Genomic DNA, 25,241 nt, shown 5'->3' on the forward strand with positions numbered 1-25,241 from the left:
GCAGAGGAGAAACAGGCTCCATACAGGAAGCCTGACATGGGACTCGATCCCGGGTCTCCAGGATCACACCCCAGGCTGCAAGCGGCGCCAAACCGCTGCGCCACCAGGACTGCCCTATTTGTCGTTTCTAATGGCTGAGTAATATTCCATTGTATATATAAACCACATCTTCTTTATCCATTCATCTTTCTATGGACACCGAAGCTCCTTCCACAGTTTGCCTATTGTGGACATTGCTGCTATAAACATTGGGGTGCAGGTGTCCTGCCATTTCACTGCATCTGTATCTTTGGGGTAAATCCCCAGCAGTGCAATTGCTGGGTCGTAGGGCATTTCTATTTTTAACTCTTTGAGGAACCTCCACACAGTTTTCCAGAGTGGCTGTACCAGTTCACATTCCCACCAAAAGTGCAAGAGGGCTCCTCTTTCTTCACATCTTCTCCAACATTTGTTGTTTCCTGTCTTGTTAATTTTCCCCATTCTCACTCGTGTGAGGTGGGATCTCATTGTGGTTTTGATTTATATTTCCCTGATGGCAAGTGAGGCGGAGCATTTTCTCATGTGCTTGTTGGCCATGACTATGTCTTCCTCTGTGAAATTTCTGTTTATGTCTTTTGCCCATTTCATGATTGGATTGTTTGTTTCTTTGGTGTTGAGTTTAATAAGTTCTTTATAGATCTTGGATACTAGCCCTTTATCTGACAGGTCATTTGGAAATATCTTCTCCCATTCTGGAGGTTGTCTTTTAGTTTTGTTGACTGTTTCTTTTGCTGTGCAGAAGCTTTTTATCTTGATTAAAAAGTCCCAATACTTCATTTTTGCTTTTGTTTCCCTTGCCTTCATAGATGTATCTTGCAAGAAGTTGCTGTGGCCAAGTTCAAAAAGGGTGTTACCTGTGCTCTCCTCTAGGATTTTGATGGATTCTTGTCTCACATTTAGATCTTTCATCCATTTTGAGTTTATCTTTGTGTATGGTGAAAGAGAATGGTCTAGTTTCATTCTTCTGCACGTGGCTGTCCAATTTTCCCAGCACCATTTATTGAAGAGACTGTCTTTTTTCCAGTGGATAGTTTTTCCTGCTTTGTCGAATATTAGTTGACAATAGAGTTGAGAGTCCACTTTTGAATTCTCTATTCTGTTCCATTGATCTATGTGTCTGTTTTTGTGCCAGTACCACACTGTCTTGATGACCACAGCTTTGTAGTACAACCTGAAATCTGGCATGGTGATACCCCCAGCTATGGTTTTCTTTTTTAATATTTCCCTGGCTATTCGGGGTCTTTTCTGATTCTGCACAAATCTTAAGATGATTTGTTCCAACTCTCTGAAGAAACTCCATGGTATTTTGATAGGGATTGTATTGAATGTGTAAATTGCCCTGGGTAGCCTTGACATTTTCACAATATTCTTCCAATCCATGAGCATGGAATATTTTTCCATCTCTTTGTGTCTTCCTCAATTTCTTTCAAAAGTGTTCTGTAGTTTTTAGGGTATAGATCCTTTACCTCTTTGGTTAGGTTTATTCCTAGGTATCTTACGCTTTTGGGTGCAATTGTAAATGGGATTGACTCCTTCATTTCTTTCTTCAGTCTCATTGTTAGTGTATAGAAATGCCACTGATTTCGGGCATTGATTTTGTATCCTGCCACACTACCAAGTTGCTGTATGAGTTCTAGCAATCTTGGGGTGAAGTCTTTTTGGGTTTTCTAGGTACAGTATCATGTCATCTGTGAAGAGGGAGAGTTTGACTTCTTCTTTGCCAATTTGAATGCCTTTTATTTCTTTTTTTTTTTTTTCAAATTTTTATTTATTTATGATAGTCACAGAGAGAGAGTGAGAGAGAGAGAGAGAGAGGCAGAGACATAGGCAGAGGGAGAAGCAGGCTCCATGCACCGGGAGCCTGACGTGGGATTCCATCCCGGGTCTCCAGGATCGCGCCCTGGGCCAAAGGCAGGTGCTAAACCGCTGCACCACCCAGGGATCCCCCTTTTATTTCTTTTTGTTACTTGATTGCTGAGGCTAGGACTTCTGGTACTGTATTGAATAGCAGTGGTGAGAGTGGACATCCCTGTCGTGTTCCTGATCTCAGGGGAAAGGCTCCCAGTGTTTCCCCATTGAGAATATTTGCTGTGGGCTTTTTGTAGATGGCTTTCAAGATGTTGAGGAATATTCCCTCTATCCCTACACTCTGAAGCGTTTTGATCAGGAATGGATGCTCTATTTTGAAAAAATGCTTTCTCTGCCTCTATTGAGAGGATCATATGGTTCTTGTTTTTTCTCTTGTTGATATGATCTGTCACGTTGATTGCTTTACGAGTGTTGAACCAGCCTTGCATCCCAGGGATAAATCCCACTTGGTCATGGTGAATAATCGTCTTAATGTATTGTTGGATCCTATTGGCTAGTATCTTGTTGAGAATTTTTGCATCTGTGTTCGGAATATTGGTCTATAATTCTCCTTTTTGGTGGGGTCTTTGTCTGGTTTTGGAATTAAGGTGATGCTGGCTCATAGAACAAGTTTGGATAAAATATTTTTTAGTGTAACTTCAAGTAAACTTGATTAGAACAGTGCTAAATAATAACGTGTATGTTACAAGAAAAAAATTTTAAATCTTTATTTCATCTTAAGAGTTTCCTGCCAAAACTAATTTGACAGATCAGGAATTGTAGAACAACAGGAACAATAATTTCTCTGTGTCTCTCATGAATAAATAAAATCTTTTTTTTTTTTTTAAAGATTTATTTATTCAGAGAGAGCGAGGAGAGAGGCAGAGACACTGGCGGAGGGAGAAGCAGGCTCCATGCAGGAAGCCCGATGTGGGACTGGATCCCGGGTCTCCAGGATCACACCCCAGGCTGCAGGCGGCGCTAAACCGCTGCGCCACCGGGGCTGCCCAATAAATAAAATCTTTAAAAAAAAAAAAAAAGAAGAAGAATGGATTGAAAATGTTGGTCCATGGGTGCTAAGACAGTACAGATGGAAGTGAGTTCTGAGCCCATGGAGCTATTGTTAAGGTGGAACCAAGATGAAATGTAGCCTAGAAGAGAGTCATGAAAAGGGTCTGGTTTGAGAAGGAAGCCCCTGCCTCAAGATTATTTAAATTTTTGAAGATTTTACTTCCTTATTTGAGAGAGAGCAAATGCACGCATGAGGAGAGGGAGAGGCAGAGGGAGAAGCAGGGAGCCTATTGTGGGCTCCATCCAAGGTCTCTGGAATCTCAACTGCTTTACCCACTGAACCACCCAGGTGCCTCTCATTTAAGCTTTTGAAGAATAGATATGAAAGGATTCCTACCTGTGTGGCCAGTGAGTTGATGACTTTCCTTTTCTTGATGAAAGTTGTAATTCTACTATCATAATTTCAGCTCTTGTTCTACATGAACTAATACAAATTTCACATTATGCAGACGTTATTCCTTATTTAACAATGAAAATAAGATCATATTTGGTATTATAAACACACATTATTAGCAGAGTAGATGAGTACATCAGTTTATATATGGTATTGGGATGCATTAAGATCAACATGAAGTTTTTTTCACAATTTTTTTTATTAATAATGCTTAATTAGGGAATCATTTTATTGATTTCAAAATTTTTTAGGGGCACCTGGCCGGCACAGTCAGAAGAACATGCAATTCTTGATCTCAGGGTCATGAGTTCTAACCCCCTGTTGGGTTTAGAGATTACTTAAATACAAACTTTAAAAAAAAAAAAAAAATTGGGGGGGAAGGGTTCCTGGGTAGTGCAGTTGGCTGAGTGGCTGACTCTTGATCTCAGCTTAGATCTTGATTTTAGGGTCATGAGTTAAAGCCCCACGTTGGGTTCCATGTTGGGCAGGGAGCCTACTTGAATGAATGATAGGTACATAGATAGATAGTAGATTAAAAATACTTTCTGCAAATCCTTAGATAAACCAGAAATATAGTAGATACCTGTAGTGTGGTATTCAAAATGTGATGGAATTTCCCGTGTATTTACTTTCATGTTCTTTTACTTTATAATAATTGAAGTTAGTGTGATACTTGATAAATTTCTAGATAGATTCCTTACTAGACTTAAAACTTTTAACATTCTCATTGATACTTTTATTTTTATTTTTATTTATTTATGATAGTCACACAGAGAGAGAGAGAGAGAGAGGCAGAGACATAGGCAGAGGGAGAAGCAGGCTCCATGCACCAGGAGCCCGACGTGGGATTCGATCCCGGGTCTCCAGAATCGCGCCCTGGGCCAAAGGCAGGTGCTAAAACGCTGCGCCACCCAGGGATCCCCTCATTGATACTTTTTTTAGTGCTTTCAGCTTTTATATTCATCTTGAAAAGACAGGTATATGTGAAGATTAATCTAGAATCAGCCATACATGGTTTGGAGTCTTCTTTAAGCTCCATAAAATCATTAAATTAGCTGAGCTAATGATCTTTCCATTAAAAGAGTAAATAAAGAGAGGTCTTCTAGTGATGCATCAGAGTACTTAGCGCTTTTTGAGGATCATAAGTGAAGCCCTTGTTATGTATTGGTATTGACTTAACATTCATTGCAGTGTTTGCATACACTGTTTTAGTGCTGATAGTGTATGTTCTTACTTTTACCACATATGTTTATGAATTATGAGCATGTATTTTGTGTCTGGTACTGTGTCAGTTAGAAAAGGATATATCATAAGCAAACCAGGAATACTTCTTCCATCTTAAATTATGTAGTGTAATGGCAAGGTAGACATTTTACAGGTAATTAAGTGGGTGATCTTATAAAAGGGAAAGTGTCCTTGCTTTGAGAGTAACTTATAGGGACTGGATCAAGTCTAGAGTGTCTGAGGAAATGGTAAGACCAAATGGAAGAACAGTGCAGATGAGCATAGCTCTCTACTTGTGAACACATACTTTTACCCCCACAAACCAAAAAGTTCTGTCATCTTAGGCCAATTTTTAAAGATTCCTAATTTAAGTGATTAATTTATATTTAATGTTCTCATTTTTTCTCAATGCAAATCACTTTTGATTACCAGAAAACACGTTAGTACAATAAATAAGCATATTTTAATTTGAGATTATTTTGTTATAAATTAATACATAATTTTAATTTTTTATAGCCTATCAAAGTTGTTCAATATAATATCAATACAGAAGAATTGTATTCCTACCTAAAGGAATTCATCCACATACTGTATTTCAGGTAAGATGCAGTTGTGTTTGTTTTTCTTTCCAGCTTTTGTGATTAGATTTTCCTAATGCCAGTCATAGTGATATTTCATTGTGTTACATCTGATGCCAAAAAAAAGGTGACCTCTACTGCCATTTTTGTTTATTTTCAACCTTTTCCAAAATGTATTTGAAGACTACATAAACTAGCAAGCATAAGGAAATGCTGAAAACAAATTGAATGCTCATTAATAAAGGGGGTTGGGTAATTAAATTATTATATATCCATATAGTAAAGGACTTTACAGGCATTAAAAAAAAAGTTCTATATCTATACATAGTAATACAAAAGATGTCTTAGATATATTGATAACTGAAAAAAAGCAAGTTGCAGAATAACACCTATGGAATAAACACTTTTTTTTATAAAGATCTTATTTATTTATTCATAAGAGACACACAGAGAGGCGGAGACACAGGCAGAGGGAGAAGCAGGCTCCTCCCAGGGAGCCCAATGCGGGACTCCATCCCAGGACCCCAGGATCATTCCCTGAGCCAAAGGCAGACACTCAACTGCTGAGCCAATCCAGGGGGATTAAACACTTCTGTTAAAATACATTCATATGTATGGACAATAATGACAATATACAAACTGCTATAAGTGATAGTTTCTGGGTAGTAAGAATAAGATATTTTCCAAGTTACAAACTTCTGTTATATTTGGAGTTTTAGTTTTATGAGCATATATTACGTCTGTAGTCTTTAAAAAAAAACAAAAAAAAAAAAACACCTGGGATGCCTGGGTGGCTCAGCAGTTGAGCATCTGCCTTTGTCTCAGGGTGTGATCCTGGAGTTCCAGGATCAAGTCCTGCATTGGGCTTCCTGCATAGAGCCTACTTCTCCCTCTGCCCCTCTCTCTCTCTCTGTCTCTCATGAATAAATAAATAAAATCTTTTAAAAAATAATTAAAAACATAAAGAAAAAAATCTTTTTAATGGCTCAAGTGTGTATTCATACTAGACTGTAGCGTTTGTTTCCTGAGATAAATTTATAAATTAAAGATCCTGACATAGTACATGGCATATGATAAGAGGTCAGGAATGTTATATTTCCTAGGTTATAAAATGAAGATGTCTTTTTGTCATAAAACATCTTGAGCTAAGGTAGTATAGTTTCTCTGTTCTTAACAAAATTGCATTTATGTGCCAAAATCAATACAAACTTTATTTAATTTTATAAATAAAAACTATCACCTTCCAGGCATCTGTTGGTGAATCCTAGAGACCGCCGAGTTGTGGTTATCGAGTCAGTACTATGTCCTTCCCACTTCAGAGAGACACTCACTCGTGTTCTTTTCAAATATTTTGAGGTACCATTTTTTTTATGTTGTTTTTCGTAGGTACTAAAACTTAAACTAAAAGGTCCTTACTTAATTTCCTTCTTTATTTATACTATACAGTGCATTTGAGAAACCAGATGAGAGTAAACTCAAGCTGTTTTAAATGGACCGTATTTTTGCTTTTTATGATTATTTCATGTGTAATCAACATTTCATCTAAGACTTAGATAACTGAATATTTCTTACTGATATTTCTGTTCTTTATTTATTTTAATATAGGTTTTTATGTTTGGGGACTTTTTTGGAATTAAAGGGTATATTCTTTTCTGTGGAGTTTGTGATGTGGTTTTTTTCTAGGTCTTTTTAGTTTCCATTATTGAGTTATGCTCATTGTTCTAAATTCTTCTGTACCTTCATTTTAGGCTTAATTTTTATTTTATATATTTGAGAGAGAGTGCATGTGCATGAACCCCAGCGGTAGGGAGGGGCAAAGGGAGACAGACAAGCCAACTCCCCACCAAGGAGGGAGCACAATGTGGGACTTGATCCCCGGACCCCGAGATCATGACCTGAACCAAAATCAGACAGTTAACTGACTGAGCCACCCAGGTGCCCCCCATTTTAAGCTTTAAATTCTTGTTATAGGGGTGCCTGGGTAGCTCCACAGTTGAGCATCTGCCTTCGGCTCACGGTGTGATCCCAGTCCAGGGATCGAGTCCCACGTCAGGCTCCCTCTGAGGAGCCTGCCTCTCCCTCTGTCTATGTCTCTATCTCTCTCTCTGTGTCTTCCGTAAATAAATACATAAAATCTTTTTAAAAAATAAATAAATTATTATATAAAATAACTTTTTTTTTTTTAAGATTTTATTTATTAGAACACAAACATGAACAAGGAAGGGGTAGACGAAGAGGGACAAGCCCAACCAACTCCCCTCTGAGCACAGAGCCTGACACGGGGCTCAATTCCAGGACCCTGAGATCATGACCTGAGCCAAAGGCAGACATATAACCAACTGAGCCACCTAGGCACCCCCAAAATAAATTCCTATTATATGGAATGTTCAAATACTGTCTCCCCTAGAGTAAGTGGGCAGTGCTAGGAATGATTCTCAAATTTTGATAGTAGTAATATTTCTTGTAGCTTTCATTTTATAGGAGTCAAGATTATTTAAAAACCAAAATTATGATTTAAGGTAATTATATTTCATAATATGCCAAAGCCTTATTCAGATTTTTTTTTTAAGATTTTATTTATTTATTCATGGGGGGAGGGGCAGAGAAACAGGCAGAGGGAGAAGCAGGCTCCATGCAGGGAGCCCGACGTGAGACTCGATCCCTGGTCTCCAGGATCAGGTCCTGGGCTGAAGGCGACGCTAAACCACTGAGCCTCCCAGGCTGCCCACCTTATTCAAATTTTTGAAAATTTTTGCCTTAGGAATTTAAGGTTTTCAACAAGGGAAACTAAAGGATTGTGAAAAACATACAATATATAAGAAATTAAGCATATATAGATGTATTTTTCATATATTCTGTTGAGATCACATATATCAAAAATCATATATTTATGAGATAATGACAGTTAATATTTCTAGGTTATAGTGTAGTAAAACAGGCATAGATTAAACAGGTTGCATACTCCTTTATTTACTGATATAAATTTAGGAATTTGGTTTTCCATATGGAGAAAAAGGAAAAACAAGAAGCAACATCAGCTCTTATCTGAATAAAATAGATGATTCTCTGTATTTTAAGTTTAGTTGTATTTGTGTATCTCCGATGTGGCTAGAATACTTGCTATATGTACTTAGATAAGGGAAATATGCTATTATTTTTTGGCATTTGGTTATGAGGACTTTTATGGTTTGATTGAATATTTATCTCATATTTGAGGGATCACCAGATCTGGCAAGTTCTCACTGAAAAATGTCACACAGTTAAGGATTTTTATAGCTCTCAAATTTAATTTTAAATGCTATATTATGTTTTAAAAATAGTGTTCATATTACAAACTTTGGGAATAAAGACAAGAATCTTTTTCTAAATTTTCATTTTGGTTGCAACGACATCTCTTTATTTTTTTTAATTTACCATCTTCAAATTTATGTTTCTGTACCTCTTTTATCCCTTTCATTTTTCCCTCCTAAAGAGGGAGAACAAAAATTAATCAAAATGTTTCACAATTGTCATTTTGGAATGAAACAACTTAGAGAATTTAAAGAGTGTTTTATTTATTGTATATTTTGGTGCTTGTGTAAATTCAGATAAATCAACAAACTAATTCTTAATTTAGCGCCATAAAGTGATTAAAAGGGTGTCATAAATGTTACTGTGAATTTTTTCAAGTATATTTGAAATATGAGGGAAACACTTTCAACTACTAATACTCCTAGTTCTGTTGTTGTTATTGTTATTTTGGTTTTGTTGTTTTCTAGGTCCCATCTGTCCTGCTTGCTCCAAGTCATCTAATGGCTCTTCTGACACTTGGGATAAACTCTGCCATGGTTCTGGATTGCGGCTATAGGGAGAGCCTGGTGTTACCTGTATCTTTTTTTTTTGTCAAGCAGCTAATTTTTCGGTTTTCATTCTACTTTAGTACAGTTAGATGTTACGAGTGGCTTTCATGGAATGAAACTATTTGGGGTTACCATGTACAAATATTAATTCCCATGTGGAAAAAATTTACAGAATTGTCTTAAATCTTGTAGAAATTACCATTATGACTTAGTCCCGGTATATACTCCAGGGGTCAGACCTCATGAGCATAATGTTCAGTTTTTAAGAAGAACATCAACCAATTAGGATGTGTCATAGAACTTGACTAGTTCTAAGAAAAGATCAAAAAGGAAAAAAAAAGGTCATACAAAGAGTAATTGGAGAAACTGAAATGAGAAAATTAAATCAAGAAAAATTAAAATGTGAAATCAGCCTTCAAATAGCTGAAGCGTTTGCTGTGGAAAAGTGAGTGCATTTTTTTCTTTTTCAATTTCTAGAGGCTGTCAGAAGCGGTAGGGCATAGAGTTTATGATTTTGGTTTTGGAATCAAATACACACATAAGTGGTAAATCTTGCTATGTTTCTTACTGGTTGTATGATGTTCATCAAGTAATCTCTTTGGGCCTCAGTTCTGTCATCTGTGAAATGGGAATTATAATAATTCCACCTCATGGAGGGGATATTGTGTGACTTGAGTGAGACAATGTAAAATCTTTAGCATAGGACCTGGCACGTAATAACTTGCTTGGCAAGTGTTCTAGTTTTTGTGTCATTCACCACTGGGAAAAACTTCTTAGTAATTCAAGCTGTCACAAAATGGAATTAGTAAAAAAAAAAATAAATAAAATAAAATAAATAAAAAATAAAATAAAATAAAAACAAAATGGAATTAGTGACTATACACTGGTGCATTCTTTGTCATCAGAAGGCTCTTACGGTGAACATTGCTCTTTTGAAAAGGACATTGAAGTACTTAAATGTGTGATGCTTGGGAAGAAATACTTGGGGGAGTGAAATTAAGAATCATTAGCTCTGGGATCCCTGGGTGGCACAGCGGTTTGGCGCCTGCCTTTGGCCCAGGGCGCGATCCTGGAGACCCGGGATCGAATCCCACGTCAGGCTCCCGGTGCATGGAGCCTGCTTCTCCCTCTGCCTGTGTCTCTGCCTCTCTCTCTCTCTCTCTCTGTGACTATCATAAATAAAATAAAAAAAAAAAAAATCATTAGCTCCTAAATTAGGTAATAGTTTTTAAAATATGAAGTATTTTGTGTTTAAATCTCATAACAGGGGCACCTGGGTGGCTCAGTGGTTGAGTGTTTGCCCTCGGCTCAGGCCTTGATCTTGGGATCCTGGGATCGAGTCTCGCATCGGACTCCCTGCATGGAGCCTGCTTCTCCCTCTGTCTATGTCTCTGCCTCTCTCTCTGTGTCTCTCATGAATAAATAAATAAGTTTATTTAAAAAATAAATAGGGCAGGGATCCCTGGGTGGCGCAGCGGTTTGGCGCCTGCCTTTGGCCCAGGGCGCGATCCTGGAGACCCGGGATCGAATCCCACGTCGGGCTACCGGTGCATGGAGCCTGCTTCTCCCTCTGCCTATGTCTCTGCCTCTCTCTCTCTCTCTGTGTGTGTGACTATCATAAATAAATAAAAATTAAAAAAATAAATAAATAAATAAAAAATAAAAATAAAAATAAATAGGGCAGCCCCGGTGGCCCAGTGGTTTAGTGCCTGCCTTGGGCCCAGGGCCTGATCCTGGACACCTGGGATCGAGTCCCACGTTGGGCTCCCTACATGGAGCCTGCTTCTCCCTCTGCCTGTGTCTCTGCCTCTCTCTCTCTCTGTCTCTCATGAATAAATAAATAAAAATCTAAAAAAAAAAAAAAAAAAAACACTAAAAAATAAATAAATCTCATAACAGTCAGGGCGCCTGGATGGTGCAGTCAGTTGAGCATCTGACTCTTAGTTTTGGCTCAGGTCATGATCTCAGGGTCTTGAGAACAAGTACCGCATTGGTCCCTGTACTCAGTGCAGAGTCTGCTTAAGACTCTCCCTCTGGGCAGCCTGGGTGGCTCAGCAGTTTAGCGCCTGCCTTCAGCCCAGGGTGTGATCCTGGAGACCTGGGATTGAGTCCTGTATCGGGCTCCCTGCATGGAGTCTGCTTCTCCCCCTGCCTGCCTCTCTCCCTTCCTCTCTCTCTGTCTCTGTCTCTCTCTCTCTGTGTGTCTCTCATGAATAAATAAATCTTTAAAAAACATCAGGTAGTAAATCCACAGTATAGTATTTTCTTCTGTCCTCTCAGCTCTAATAGAAATACAATGTGAGACATATATGTAATTTAAAATTTTTCTAAGAGGTACATTTTTAAAAGTACCAGTGAAAGATGAAGTTTCTCTATATAATTTAACCCAATATATTCAAAATATTATCATTTCAACATAGAAACTATATAAAACTTATAATGAGATTTTATAGGATTTTTTTTTTATGTATGTATTATTAAGGCTTCTAAATTTGATAATCAGTTTGTTCTTACAGCACATCTCAATTCAGACTGGCCACATTTCAAGTGCTTAGTAACCACATGTGGCCAGTAGCTACTTTGTTAGACAGTTCCAACTATTGAATTCTTTGTGTTAGTGTGTATGTTTAACCTCTTTCTTTGAAGAAGAATATGGAAAAAGACTGATTTTTCTGCAACTCTTTTAAAAATATGAATTTGTTATCAAAGCTGACTTAATACTTCAGAAAGTGAGGAAAGTATCAAGGAAGTCACATTTTATCTCCTAAAATAGTTGTATCCTTAACTACCCTGTAGATCTATGAAGGAATCCCAGTACTAAATTGTTGGGGAGCACTCCCCCTAGGAGGAAAAGCCCTTCACAAGTAAGTGTCTTGGAATTTAGCACATTTGCTCTACCACAAAAACATGTTAATTTTTTGACAGTGATCAGTAGAGAGTAATATGGACATTTAATGTTATTCAGTCCATTCTCTATTATTAGCCTTGAGTAAGGATAAAATCACTTTTGTTTAAAGCATTATAACCTTTTATGTAGTAAACATATTAAATAAGAGAAGGATATCATGTTCAATATTTTAATTCCAGTAACTTTTTTTTCTTTTTTTTTTTTTTTTTTTTTAACTTTCAGGGAGTTGGAAACTCAACTATTGGAGCAATGTACTGTTGACACAGGTGCTGCTAAAGAACAGAGCCTTCCCTCTGTGATGGGTAAAACAATTTTAAAGTATTTTAAGAATGGTTTACACTCCCTTGTCATAATTCAACTCATTTGTTTTTTATCCTATTGTATAGTTATACTCTTTTCCCTCGTATCACTTGTTTCCAAAGCCATTGGAATGGCTTTGTTCCAATTATAAGGTCAGTATTGACTTCTTAATGACCAAATCCAGTAGTTTAATTTTGGTCATCCTTTCTAGAATTTTTGACATTGCGTATTATCATATACTTTTGATATTCTCTCTCCTTGACTTTTAGGACTCTCTCCCTTTTATAATGTTCTATTATTATATGATATTCCTTGGTTTCCTCTGCTCTTTCTCTCCTGATATTCCCCTAAGCCTCTCTTGTTATTTGTTTTTTTTTCTTCCAACTGGCTTTTAAAAAGTGATCTCATCTATTTTTATAACTTCAGCTACATCAATATGCTGTTGATTCTCAAATGTATCATTGGGCTTCCAACATTTGCAGATAAAGATGGTATCTTCCTTCTCTCCCATTTTAGAAAACTGGGAGTTAAAAATCCTTTCATTTCTCCCTCAGAAATGTCTTTTAAATTATATCTCTTTTTCTCTATCATCTATACTACTGAACATCTGAAAACAAAGACATAAACTAGACCCTATTACTGCTTGCTTCGATTGTTATAGGAGACTACTCTCTGGACCAATTCAATCTGTTTTATACTGTTGCCAGAAATAACTTATACAAGTCTGATTATACCATTCTCTGGCTTGAAGATTTTTGCTGACTCCACGGCTTAAAATCCAAATTATTTGTTTGATATACGTATTTCTTCTCAGTCTGACTTTTTTCTACCTCTTGCCCTAAGCTAATCACCTTAATCCTGTGCACCTTATTTCAGCTGTTGTAAATTTCATATAGTCTTCTAGGCACCACTAGTCCTTCCTCAACCCTGAGCCTTTATTCTGTTTCTTTACCTAGGCTGTTGGGTTTTTGATCCCTCCACGTGACTCATCTGGAATGTCATTTTTTATAAAGCCTTCTTCAATTACCCTGAGGCAGATAAATTTCTTCCCTCTCTGTTAAGTCCTCAGTAGTATTTATTATAGCAAATATGACACATCTTCATTTGCCTGTTAACTCCCCTGTTTCCCTTCGTTGACTTTTGAGGATCTCTGTCATACTTGTTTTTCAGTCAATAGCACTTATAAATGGGCCCTGGGCACTGAATAAATGTTGGAAAGAGAAAGGCAGGTTATTAGGACATTTATCTTTGCATATATGGTTTTCTTATTTTCCTTTTGGTGGTTAAGATAATAGCATTCTTTGTCCTATAGATTGGTTTGTAATTTTTCTTTTCCAGATAAACTTAGTTATTCTTTTAGTAGCCATGAAGACAGTTAATTTGTAAAAAGCTTTTTTTTTTTTTTAAAGATTTTATTTATTTATTCATGAGAGACACAGAGAAAGAGGGGGGTGGGGGGAGAGGCAGAGACACAGGCAGAGGGAGAAGCAGGCTCCATGCAGGGAGCCTGATGTGAGCTCGATCCTGGGTCTCCAGGATCAGGCCCTGGGCTGAAGGCAGGCGCTGAACCGCTGTGCCACCCAGGCTGCCGTAATTTGTAAAAAGTATCCAAAGATAATGAGTTTAGTGTAACATCGATATTTTTAATAAAGGTCTTCTTTTTAAAAGATAAATAAATAAAAAATAAAGGTCTTCCTTTAAAACTGAAAATAACATTTGCTTAAAATTCTAAACTTTACATTTTTAGACACCCTTTTTTAAACCAACTATCATGGCTTCTGATTGTAATCTTTCCCTCCCATAATCCCTAAAATCTAAGTCTGTGATACCCTTGTAGTCTTACTAATTGTGGAATTAAATCATATCATTGTTTGCTGAACATGTTTAGGAGGATCAGAAATGCAAATACATTTAAAATAGCTCTTGTCAAGGTCCTTAGCAAGGATTAGATTCAAATTTTATGGATACTTGGGTATCCTTAAATGAACTTTGAATGAGTGTTTTTCATTTAGTATTTGGAACCTAGTTCAAAAAGAATAAATATACTAAAATAACTTATGAAGACTAACCTAAGTACCTAAGTACATTGATTTGAAAAGTGTGCAGTTTAAAAAAAATTATGTATAAATATATTATGTTTCTTATTCTCCTAAATTAACTGAATTTAGATGTGATTTTTCAGAGCCAGTGACAATGAATACCTCTTGTTTCTATTCCTTATTTGAGAAGTTTAAGTAACTGTTACTATTAAGGAACTCCTTCCCAAAGCAGCATTCTACCCCCAGCTAAAATAAGCGCTTTATTTTCAATCCTGCTTTACATATAACCTAAAGAAAACGGTTTTTTGTATTATCAAATTTCTTTGTTATATATTAGAATTCATTTGAATATTCCTAAAGAGAATAGAGCAGTTATGAAATGCTATCGTTTTTAGCACTAATTCTTAAATTATAGGTTCCTGTTATCTACTTATATTTCTCTCATCTCTTTATTGCAAATTAAAATTTTTTGGAAATCTCTATCCGCTTGTGAGATGAATTTAAATACATAAGGATAGAAGTCTTTACACTTTTTGATTGTGCACACACACTGGCCCCATTAGTAAGAAAACTTTGGAGCACATACCTTCAATGTGTATGTATGTTTACTTTGTAAACATTTGTACTCTTATTTGTACTCTTATTACTGTATTATGAAACACAAAAGTAAGAATTTGGAAAGGGTGAGATCATGGTAAGTAATAATTCTAAAATTGTACTTACTAATGCTAAAAGGTTTTTGCTCCTCAAAAAATGTGTAGTGTGATTAAATATTTTTTATTATCTTTTTAAAGGTTGTGGCTTAACATTTTAAAGGTAGTGGTGGAAGAAGTGCATGAGTATACCCTTATGAAATCATGATTCCATTTTCAGCTATAAATTTCTGTCTTCTGGGATCCCTGGGTGGCGCAGCGGTTTGGCGCCTGCCTTTGGCCCAGGGCGCGATCCTGGAGACCCGGGATCGAATCCCACATCGGGCTCCCGGTGCATGGAGCCTGCTTCTCCCTCTGCCTGAGTCTCTGCACCTCTCTCTCTCTCTCTCTGTGACTATCATAAATAAATAAAAATTAAAAAAAAATTTTTTTTTAATTTCTGTCTTCCTTGATGTAAATAATTTGTTCTTATAAATCAGAATATTTTTACATATTTAACAATGAGTTAAAAAGTCTGTGTTTAGAAGATTTTTTTTTTAAGATTTTATTTATTTATTCATGAGCAGGCAGAGGGAGAAGCAGGCTCCACACAGGGAGCCCGATGTGGGACTTGATCCCAGGACTCCAAGATCATGCCCTGAGCCAAAGGCAGACACTTAAGTGCTGAGCCACCCAGGTGTCCCTAGAAGATTTTAAATTTAGGTTACACAATGTTTCTGAATCTGACTTGGATAACTAGATTTTTAGCAACAAAAGTACATAACACTGATAATATATCATCCACCTTCCAGAGGTTGCCTAGATTGTATAGATATCTTTGAATACGAGATTCTTTTTTTTTAATTTTACTTTTTTCCTCCAAATTTTTAGAATTCTAGTTTGTTAACATATAATACTGGTTTCAGGAGTAGAATTTAGTGATTCATCAGTAGAATTCAGTGATTCATCACATACAACACTCAATGTTCATCACAAGTGCCCTTCTTAATACTTGTCACCCATTTAACCCATCCCCTGCCTACTACCTCTCCATCAACCCTCAGTTGTTCTCTATCATTAAGAGTCTATGGTTTGCGTCTTCTCTTTTTTCTTTTTTCTTCCCGTATGTTCATCTGTTTTGTTTCCTAAATTCCACATATGAGTGAGATCATACGGTATTTATCTTTCTCTGATTGACTTATTTCATTTAGCATAATACATTCTCGCTCTATCCACGTCACTGCAAATGGCAGTATTTCATTTCTTTTGGTGGCTGAGTAATACTCGTGTGTGTGAATGATGAAGTTTCTTCCCTAGAAACAAAGTCTTTCTTTTTTTCTTTTCTCTTCTCTTCTCTTTTCTTTTTTCTTTTCTTTTCTTTTCTTTCTTTTTCTTTCGATTATATTTACTTATTTCAGAGAGAGAAAGAGAGTACAACAGGGGGGAGGGACAAAGGGAGAGGGAGAAGCAGCCTCCTCGCTGAGTAGGGAGCCTAACTTGGGACTCGATCCCAGGCCCCAGAATCATGACCCAAGCCCAAGGCAGACACCTAATTGACTGAGCCACTCAGGCGCCCCCAAAGTTAATTTTTATGTTTGGCTTTTAAAAAGTTAGAGTGCGGGGCAGCCCCGGTGGCTCAGCGGTTTAGTGCCGCCTACAGCTCTGGGCCTGATCCTGGAGACCTAGGATCGAGTCCCACGTCAGGCTCCCTGCATGGAGCCTGCTTCTCCCTCTGTGTCTCTGCCTCTCTCTCTCCTCTCTGTGTATTCTCATGAATAAATAAATAAAATCTTAAAAAAAAAAAAAAAGAGTGCTCCCCGCCCCCCCCCCCCCTCACATCCGCTTTCTGTCAGCCTGTGTCCCTCTCCCTCTCCCCCTCTCTCCTTCCTCTCCCTTCCTCTCTCCCACCTGAGCACAGGAACCTGCACAGGCCCGGCTCCGCTCGCGCCTCCCTCCTCCCCTTCCCTTCTTCCCCACCCCGGCCGGAGCCTCGCGGCTGCGTCACCGCCGCCCCCCCAGACAAGATGGACACCCCCAAGGAAGACATATGTAGAGTGTGTCGGTCAGAAGGAACACCTGAGAAACCTCTTTATCATCCTTGTGTATGTACTGGCAGTATTAAGTTTATTCACCAAGAATGCTTAGTTCAGTGGCTGAAACAGTTGAAAAGAATACTATGAATTATGCAAGCACAGATTTGCTTTCACACCAATTTATTCTCCTGATATGCCTCACGGCTTCCAATCCAAGACATATTTGCCGGACTGGTTACAAGTATTGGCACTGCAATACGATATTAGTTTCATTATACACTTGTGGCCTTTGCAAGGTTGGGAGTTGTTCCTCTTACAGCATGAAAACCTCGCTTAGAAAACAATATCCGCTGGGACGCCTGGGTGGCTTAGCGGTTGGGCGGCCTGCCTTCGGCTCTGGTCGTGATCCTGAGATCTGGGATCGAGTCCTGCAGTGGGCTCCCAGCAAGGAGCCTGCTTCTCCCTCTGCCTATGTCTCTGCCTCTCTCTCAGTCTGTGCGTCTCTCATGAATAAATGAATAAATCTTTAAAAATAAATAAATAAGTTAGAGTGCTTATATTTTTCAAAATGTTGCTGAAATGGAAAGTGGTAATGTGAGTGTAATTTAACAGACTGTTTCTGCTTATTAAACTTCTATAGTTCTAAATAAAATTTCTGTTTTAGGTTCAATTCCAGAAGGTGTCCTAGAGGACATTAAAGGTAAACTAAGTTCCCATTTTTGTCCCTTTTATCCTTAAATATTAGTTCAGAGGGCACATGTTTCTAAATATTTATGGAGGCATAAAATGCATTAAATTCATAATGTAATATCCTAGAAATATTTGATATATAGGATAAATTGTAGAATCGTGTAAATAAAATTTTGATTTTTTTTTAAATTTATGGAAGCTTTTTAGCATTATTTATGATGTCTTATTGAAGAAACTTCTCAATTATAGAGTATATAGGATTACTAGGGAATTAATAGTTTGCACAGTTAACAGATAAATTGCTTATGAAAGACGCTGGTTTTATGTTGTATAAAGGTTTTTTATTCCAGTTTTTAAATACATATTTATAAGGTCAATTATTTTACTGACTTTGGAAGTTCTAATTTGGGGCCAAAGTATATTGGGCTCACTTGAATAAGATACATTACTTCTTTCCTAGAGTACACCTTTATGATAATTTTTTAATTGAGTTTTCTGGCTTTGGGGGGAGGTTATTTGTGGGTTTTTTGTAAAATTTGTTTATTTTTTTGAGAGAGTGTGTATGCAACACAGGGGGAAGGGGCAGAGGGAGAGAGAGAAGCAGACTCCCCACTGATCAAGGAGCCTGACACAGGGCTTGATCCCAGGATCCTGAGATCATGACCTGAGCCGAAGGCAGACGCTTAACTGACTGAGCCACCCAGGCACCCCAGTTTTCTGGTATTTTGGCTCACTGAAAGGAAAAGCATTTAAAATATAATTTAAGGGGCATCTGGGTGGCTCAGTATTTGAGCATCTGCCTTTGGCTTAGGGCGTGATCCCAGGGTCCTGGAATGGAGTCCTGAATCAGCATCCCCACAGGGGAGCCTGCTTCTTCCTCTGCCTATGTCTCTGCCTCTCTCTCCCTGTGTCTCTCATGAATAAATAATTAAAATCTTAAAAAATAAAATGTGTGTGTGTGTGTGTGTGTGTGTATGTAATATTCCTCAGTACTGAGAATGTCATGTAAAATTAATAAGAGAAAATCAGATAATAATGGATTTTAGAATTAATTGAGACCTAGAGATAATCTGGTACAATTGGGGCCCTGAAATACTAAGTGATTTATTTAGGGTCACACCATAGCTGGTATTAGAGCGAGGTCTGAAAAGTGGATATTGTTCTTCATTTTATTGTTTATGTGGTATAATCATTTATAATTTCTTCAGTTATTGTAAAACTTGGGTCATTTGTACATGCTTATTGCAGTAGCTTCCTATGCCAAGTATATAAGATCTTAAGGGCTATTTATCTTATATAACAAAGAGAGTTATGAGGACTTGAATAAAATACAAAATATGTAAATAGCTTGAACATCTAGCTTACTATTTAGCATATTAGCATATTAGAAATTCCTTTTTTTTTTTTTTTTAATTTTTATTTATTTATGATAGTCACAGAGAGAGAGAGAGAGAGAGGCAGAGACTCAGGCAGAGGGAGAAGCAGGCTCCATGCACTGGGAGCCCGATGTGGGATTCGATCCCGGGTCTCCAGGATCGTGCCCTGGGCCAAAGGCAGGCGCCAAACCGCTGCGCCACCCAGGGATCCCGCATATTAGAAATTCCTAATATATTTTGAATTAGTGAATGAGAAGAATTTTATATAAAATGTAAATACATATTTAACATGTTTTACAAGTAATTAACAAAGTTATTAGATTTCTTGCATTCAACGTCAGTTTTGTTTCTACTTTTTTTTAATTATATTTTTTTAAGATTTCATTTATTTATTCATGAGAGACACAGAAAGAGAGAGAGAGAGGCAAAGACACAGGCAGAGGGAGAAGCAGGCCCCATTCAGGGAGCCCGAAGTGGGACTTGATCCCAGGTCTCCAGGATCAGGCCCCCGGCTGAAGGCGGCGCTAAACCGCTGAGCCACCTGGGCTGCCCAGTTTTGTTTCTACTTAAAAATTTTTTGTTCCTTACCTACTTTGAAAATAATTTGAAGCAACTTATTATAAAGGCGCTTTGCAACAGAAATAATATTTGAAAGAATAAATGTTCAAAGTGCAAAAGAAAAAGGTGACCTAGTAGAAGGAAAATGGTAGTTTTGGGCTATGCCAAGAGGGAGAAAATAATCATAAAAAAACACTAAACTGGGGATCCCTGGGTGGCGCAGCGGTTTGGCGCCTGCCTTTGGCCCAGGGCGCGATCCTGGAGACCCGGGATCGAATCCCACGTCGGGCTCCCGGTGCATGGAGCCTGCTTCTCCCTCTGCCTGTGTCTCTGCCTCTCTCTCTGTGTGTGTGTGACTATCATAAATAAATAAAAATTAGAAAACAAACAACAACAAAAAAACCCCCACTAAACTAAGAGTGTTACTGCCTCTAAGAGCAAAATTTAGCTTCTGTCCAACCCAGATTTTTAAAAAGAATCAGCCAGGTAGATACATAAGATTAGATATAGAGACAGAAATCAATTTGCCTCAGAGAAACATCCTATATTTTCACGTTGCTAAAATTTACTTTTATCATGGTATTCTTTATATAGGAAATATAAAAAAAATAATAGTTTCCTCACAGATTTTTTTTAATGTGATTTTGTGAAAGATGAACATGCAACATGTCTTAACAATGCTTCAGTGAATGAAAAAGTTTTTTATTTGTAATTAAATTGTCATAACCAAACTAAAAACAAGGAGAGCTTATAAAATCCAAAAGAATGGATGACTAGTATGTTCACTTGAATAGAATTGTCTTAACTGGGACATAGATTGATTCAATCACAAACTATAACAAGTCTCCTTTTCTTTCTCATAAGTGCGCACTTGCTTTGTAAGTGATCTGAAACGTGGATTAAAAATCCAAGCAGCAAAATTTAATATTGATGGTAATACTGAGGTGAGTTAAAAAACAAATATATATTCTTTTTACAGAGATTATAACTTACATATTTATGCTTATGATATTTATATTTCAGCGTCCCTTACCACCCCCAAATGTCGACTACCCATTGGATGGAGAGAAGATTTTACATGTTCTTGGATCAATCAGGTAGACCTTAATTTTTATGAGCAAAATAGTGAACTAAAATGAATTTTTGGCCTTTAAAAATATATAAGCCTTTAATATTGCTGATTAACAATTATTTTCATTAGGCCTTCTCATTCGTGATTTTTAATAGTCAGCTTTTTAATTAAAAAAATTTTTTTTTAATTTTCCTTCCTGTCCTTCAAAGTACTTCAGAATTAATTAGTAGACCTATTCCTTGAGGTAGAGAATAAAGTATAATACTTTTTTAAAAAGATTTTATTTATTTATTTGTTTGTTCGTTTGTTTAAAGGGAGCACATGTGCTTGAGCTAGGGGGAAGGACAGAGAGGGAGAGAAAGAATCTCAAGCAGGCTTCCATGCTGAGTGCAGAGCCTGTTGTGGGGCTGATCTTACAACCCTGAAATCATGACCTGAGCTGAAACCTAAAAGACACTCAACCAACTGAGCTACCCAGGTGCCCCTAAAGTACACTTTAAGGCAGGGTTCAGCACACCTTTTTTGTAAGGAGCCAAAGGGTAAATAGCTTAGGCTTTGTGAGCCACATGGTCTGTGTTGCAACTACCTATCTCTATGATTGGAGTGCAAAATCAGCCAAAGATAGTATGTAAATGAATGAGCATGGCTGTGTTCTAATAAAATTTTATTTACAAATCATATGGTCTGGAATTGGCTTGCAGGCCACATATTGCTGCCTCCTGCTTTAAAATGTTTTCATGATAGAAAGAATGCGTTCTTCCAAATATGTTTAATCTTTTTTTTCTTTAAAGATTTCATTTATTTGAGAGTGAGCAAGAAAGAGAGAGGGAGAAGGAGAAGGGGGAGGGGCAGAAGCAGAGTCATTGCTGAGTAGGGAGCCCACAGTGGGGCTCAATCCCAGGACCCTGACATCATGACCTGAGTCAAAGGCGATGCTTAATCTACTGAGCCACCCAGACACCCCATATATGTTAAATTGTAAGGACCAGTTAGTAATTCCCTTTTTCATTATTCATTAGATTATTCTACTAGTAATGCAATATAGTTATTAATGACTTACATAATTATATTGGTAACAATAGCATTTATTTTTATATGCAAGCTTTATAAAACTTGTATTTATGGAAGTTTTATTTAATTATTAGATCAGAAGATGCATAGAAAAGAGTTATGTAAACATTGAAGAGCCTGTTGGATTCTGAGATAATATAGAGGTTGAGATATTGAAAGGATGAACATAAATACACAGATGTTAAAGATGGTAGGGTAGGAGGACAAAAAAAATGAGAATACTTTTTGATGGTAACTTTAATAATATTTACCTCTTTTTAAAATTTTATTCATTAAATTACTATTTTAAATTTTCTCCAGGTTGTTGGAGCCCAAAATAAGAGAATAAAATAGATGTTGAAGGAAATTAATATGGAGCTTTTTGATTTCATAATAGGAAAATAGATTGGGAATTAAAAAGCCACTGTGTCTCACATTTCAAACCCAGTTAATTTATAAGTGTTTGCTAACATGTTTTTCCTACTAAAAATCTAGTTTCATTGAAACCAGTAGTTTGTTGGTAAAGCAGAAGGGTCCTTTAAAGTAAAGACCACTTAAAACAATCATATACTAAACATTTCATATTAAAAGATATAAATAGTTATTGCCAAACTTTTTTCCAGGACCTTTTCTTTAAGGGTAAGTCTGCTTCTAGAGTTTCGAGTTAAGTGTACATAAACCAGTTAGTTCATGGTTTATTATTTCCAAGTATTTTGTTGTTTTCTATTGTAATTGCAGTGAAAACTTAGTTATTTGTGAAGCAGTCTTGGTACAAAATTCTTACAGAAATTTTCTTCTAGACTTTTGCAGTTGTATTACCCATATTAAAAAGATTTTAGGGACACCTGGGTGGCTTAGTGGTTGAGCGTCTTACTCTTGAATGTGGCACAGGTAATGATCTCAGAGTTCTGGGAGCCCTGTGTCAGGCTCTGTGCTTAGTGTGGAGTCAGTTTGAGATTCTCTCCCTCTGCCCCTCCCTGCACACTTGCACTCTCTTTCTTTCTACTGAATAAATAAAATCTTTAAAAATTTTTTTTCAAATTACTGTCTTTTCAAAGCATAGTTCACCAGTTTTTTTTTTTTTTGGTTTTTTGTTTGTTTGTTTGTTTGTTTGTTTTTTAAGATTTTATTTATCCATGATAGAGAGAGACAGGCAGAGGGAGAAGCAGGCTCCGTGCAGGGAGCCTAACGTGGGACTTGATCCTGGATCTCCAGGATCACATCCCGGTCTGAAGGCAGCACTAAACCACTGGGCCACCAGGGCTGCCCAACATTCAGCACAGTTCACATAGAAAAACAACTTATTTTCTACCCTACTATTTTTTGGTTGAGTAATAATTGTAAAATTATGTAATTTCAATATCAAATCTGTTGACAATAAAAGACTTGGAAAAAGAAAACTGATGCTCTGTAAGCATTCGTCTCAACTGCTAGAAATGGAAGTATGCAGGCATAACAAGTGGCCAGCTATGAGTGTTGAGCGTCCTGCAGGCCTCAGTATACTTTACTGATGAAATGGAGAGTTGGCAAGTAGGTTGAGTCTCATTAAGAGAATTTTATGTTTTGAATCTGTTTTGAAAAAGATTTAAGAAAACTTCAAAATAGTATGCACAGTATGATCTAAATTTTATTTTAAAGAAATACTTTTTATGTATATGTATAGATCTGTATTGTATGCAGTTTGGCCACCAGTTACACAAACCTGACAGTAGTGGCTTAACCAAGATAGAAGTTTGTCTCTCTTTTAAAAGTTCAGAAGTAGATAGTCCAGGGATGGTATAACATCTCCCATCAGGGACATAAACTTCCTTCCATTTCTTACCCTTCAGGGGGTAGCCCTGTCCATAGGGACCAGGGTGGTCACTGGAGTTAGCAGCTAGTATATCCGCATTTAAAGCCCTGTGGAATATAAGAAATAGTGAAAGGGACTATAAGGGAAAGGAGGGAAACTGAATGGGGAAAAATTAGAGAGGAAGACAAACCATGAGAGACTCCTAACTCTGGGAAAGAAACAAAGGGTTGCAGAAGGGGAAGTGGGTAGGGGGATGGGGTAACTGGGTGATGGGCACTAAGGAGAGCACATGATGAGATGAGCACTGGGAGTTATACTATACGTTAACAAATTGAATTTATTTATTTATTTATTTTTTAATTTTACTTATTTATGATAGTCACAGAGAGAGAGAGAGAGAGGCATAGACATAGGCAGAGGGAGAAGCAGGCTCCATGCACCGGGAGCCCGACGTGGGATTCGATCCCGGGTCTCCAGGATCACACCCTGGGCCAGAGGCAGGCGCCAAACCACTGCGCCACCCAGGGATCCCCAGCAAATTGGGGATCCTTTTTTAAAAAATTGATTGATTGATTGATTGTCCATGTACAGGAACAGGTCAGGGGCAAGGACACTCTCAAGTGGACTCTGTGCTGAGTGCAGAGCCCCATGCAGGGCTCCATCCCATGACTCTGAGGTCACAACCTGAGCTGAAACCAAGAGTTGGCCACTTAACCAACTGCACCACCCAGGTGCCCCTGCTTCCTCTCCTTTTTTTTTTTTTTTTTTTTTTTTTTTGCTTCCTCTCCTTTTTAAGGAGATTTTCTAGAAGTCCCAGATACCACTTCCATCTCATTGTTATGTAGCTACACGTCTAGCTACAGAGGAGGCAGGTAAATAGAGTGTTTCAATTGGGAAGGGGCATTGTACCTAGCTTAAAAATGGAATTCTATTTTTTCAAAAAATTATAGATTCACAGGAGATTACAAGATGATAGAGAGAGGCTCTGTGTACTCTTCACCTAGTTTCTCCCAGTGGTTACATCTTACTTCATTGTAATACAATAGCAAAACCAGTAAATGGTCATAGGTGTAATCTGTATGTATAGTTCTGTGTAATTTTCTTACACTTAGAAATTTGTAATCACCACCACAATCAAGATATAGAACTATTCCACCACAAAGATCTTCCTTGTGCTCTCCCAAAATAGGGTTCTTTTGAGAATGAACAGAAAAATGGAAAATGAATATCTTATGAGACATATGTTATTTTTAAAAACAAATACATGGGGAGAGGATGGTCTTTAAATATTTTGTATCACTACAGATCTGCTTCTTGAATCTTTATAGAATTTTGCTCCTCTTCTGTTATTAGGCTTTTGGAAGTATAATTGGATAAAATGTATGTTAATCTGTACAAAATGATCGTTGTACCTAATACTTAGGGAGTGCCTCCTATGTACCAGGCAGTGTTCTATTGAATCATTGAATCCTCACCTCAACACCTGTGAGGCAGGTGCTATTATTCTCCTCATTTACAAGTGCAAACAATGTGTGTTTTAATAATCATTCTATGTTAACATAGTACTGGTATTTGAAAAAGTAGAACTAATGGTATATTCTGTATCATGCTATATGATGTCAACAAAGCACTCTCTGTTTTTAATCGCATTAGAGATTCGGTTGTGGAAATCCTTTTTGAACAAGATAATGAGGAGAAAAGTGTTGCCACTTTGATACTGGATTCCCTTATACAGGTATTTTGATTTTGTAAAAAGCTTCAATTTATGACTATAGCTCTTTAGAAAAAAAAGGTTTAT

At 37.3% G+C, this 25,241-nt stretch overlaps 1 protein-coding gene across 1 annotated transcript in view; it reads left to right on the plus strand.

Moving 5' to 3' along the window:
* ACTR10 (actin related protein 10) overlaps nucleotides 1-25,241 on the plus strand; it is a 32,332-nt gene that overhangs the window by 3,489 nt on the left and 3,602 nt on the right. Inside the window, exons 3-11 of the mRNA XM_038544823.1 lie at nucleotides 5,093-5,175; nucleotides 6,402-6,510; nucleotides 8,913-9,020; nucleotides 11,790-11,857; nucleotides 12,124-12,203; nucleotides 17,570-17,605; nucleotides 20,394-20,473; nucleotides 20,553-20,626; nucleotides 25,097-25,178. Coding sequence (XP_038400751.1) covers nucleotides 5,093-5,175; nucleotides 6,402-6,510; nucleotides 8,913-9,020; nucleotides 11,790-11,857; nucleotides 12,124-12,203; nucleotides 17,570-17,605; nucleotides 20,394-20,473; nucleotides 20,553-20,626; nucleotides 25,097-25,178 — 720 coding nt within the window. The remainder of the gene's footprint in view (nucleotides 1-5,092; nucleotides 5,176-6,401; nucleotides 6,511-8,912; nucleotides 9,021-11,789; nucleotides 11,858-12,123; nucleotides 12,204-17,569; nucleotides 17,606-20,393; nucleotides 20,474-20,552; nucleotides 20,627-25,096; nucleotides 25,179-25,241) is intronic.

This window comes from Canis lupus, chromosome 8 (assembly GCF_011100685.1).
Source record: "Canis lupus familiaris isolate Mischka breed German Shepherd chromosome 8, alternate assembly UU_Cfam_GSD_1.0, whole genome shotgun sequence".
Lineage (NCBI taxonomy): Eukaryota > Metazoa > Chordata > Mammalia > Carnivora > Canidae > Canis > Canis lupus.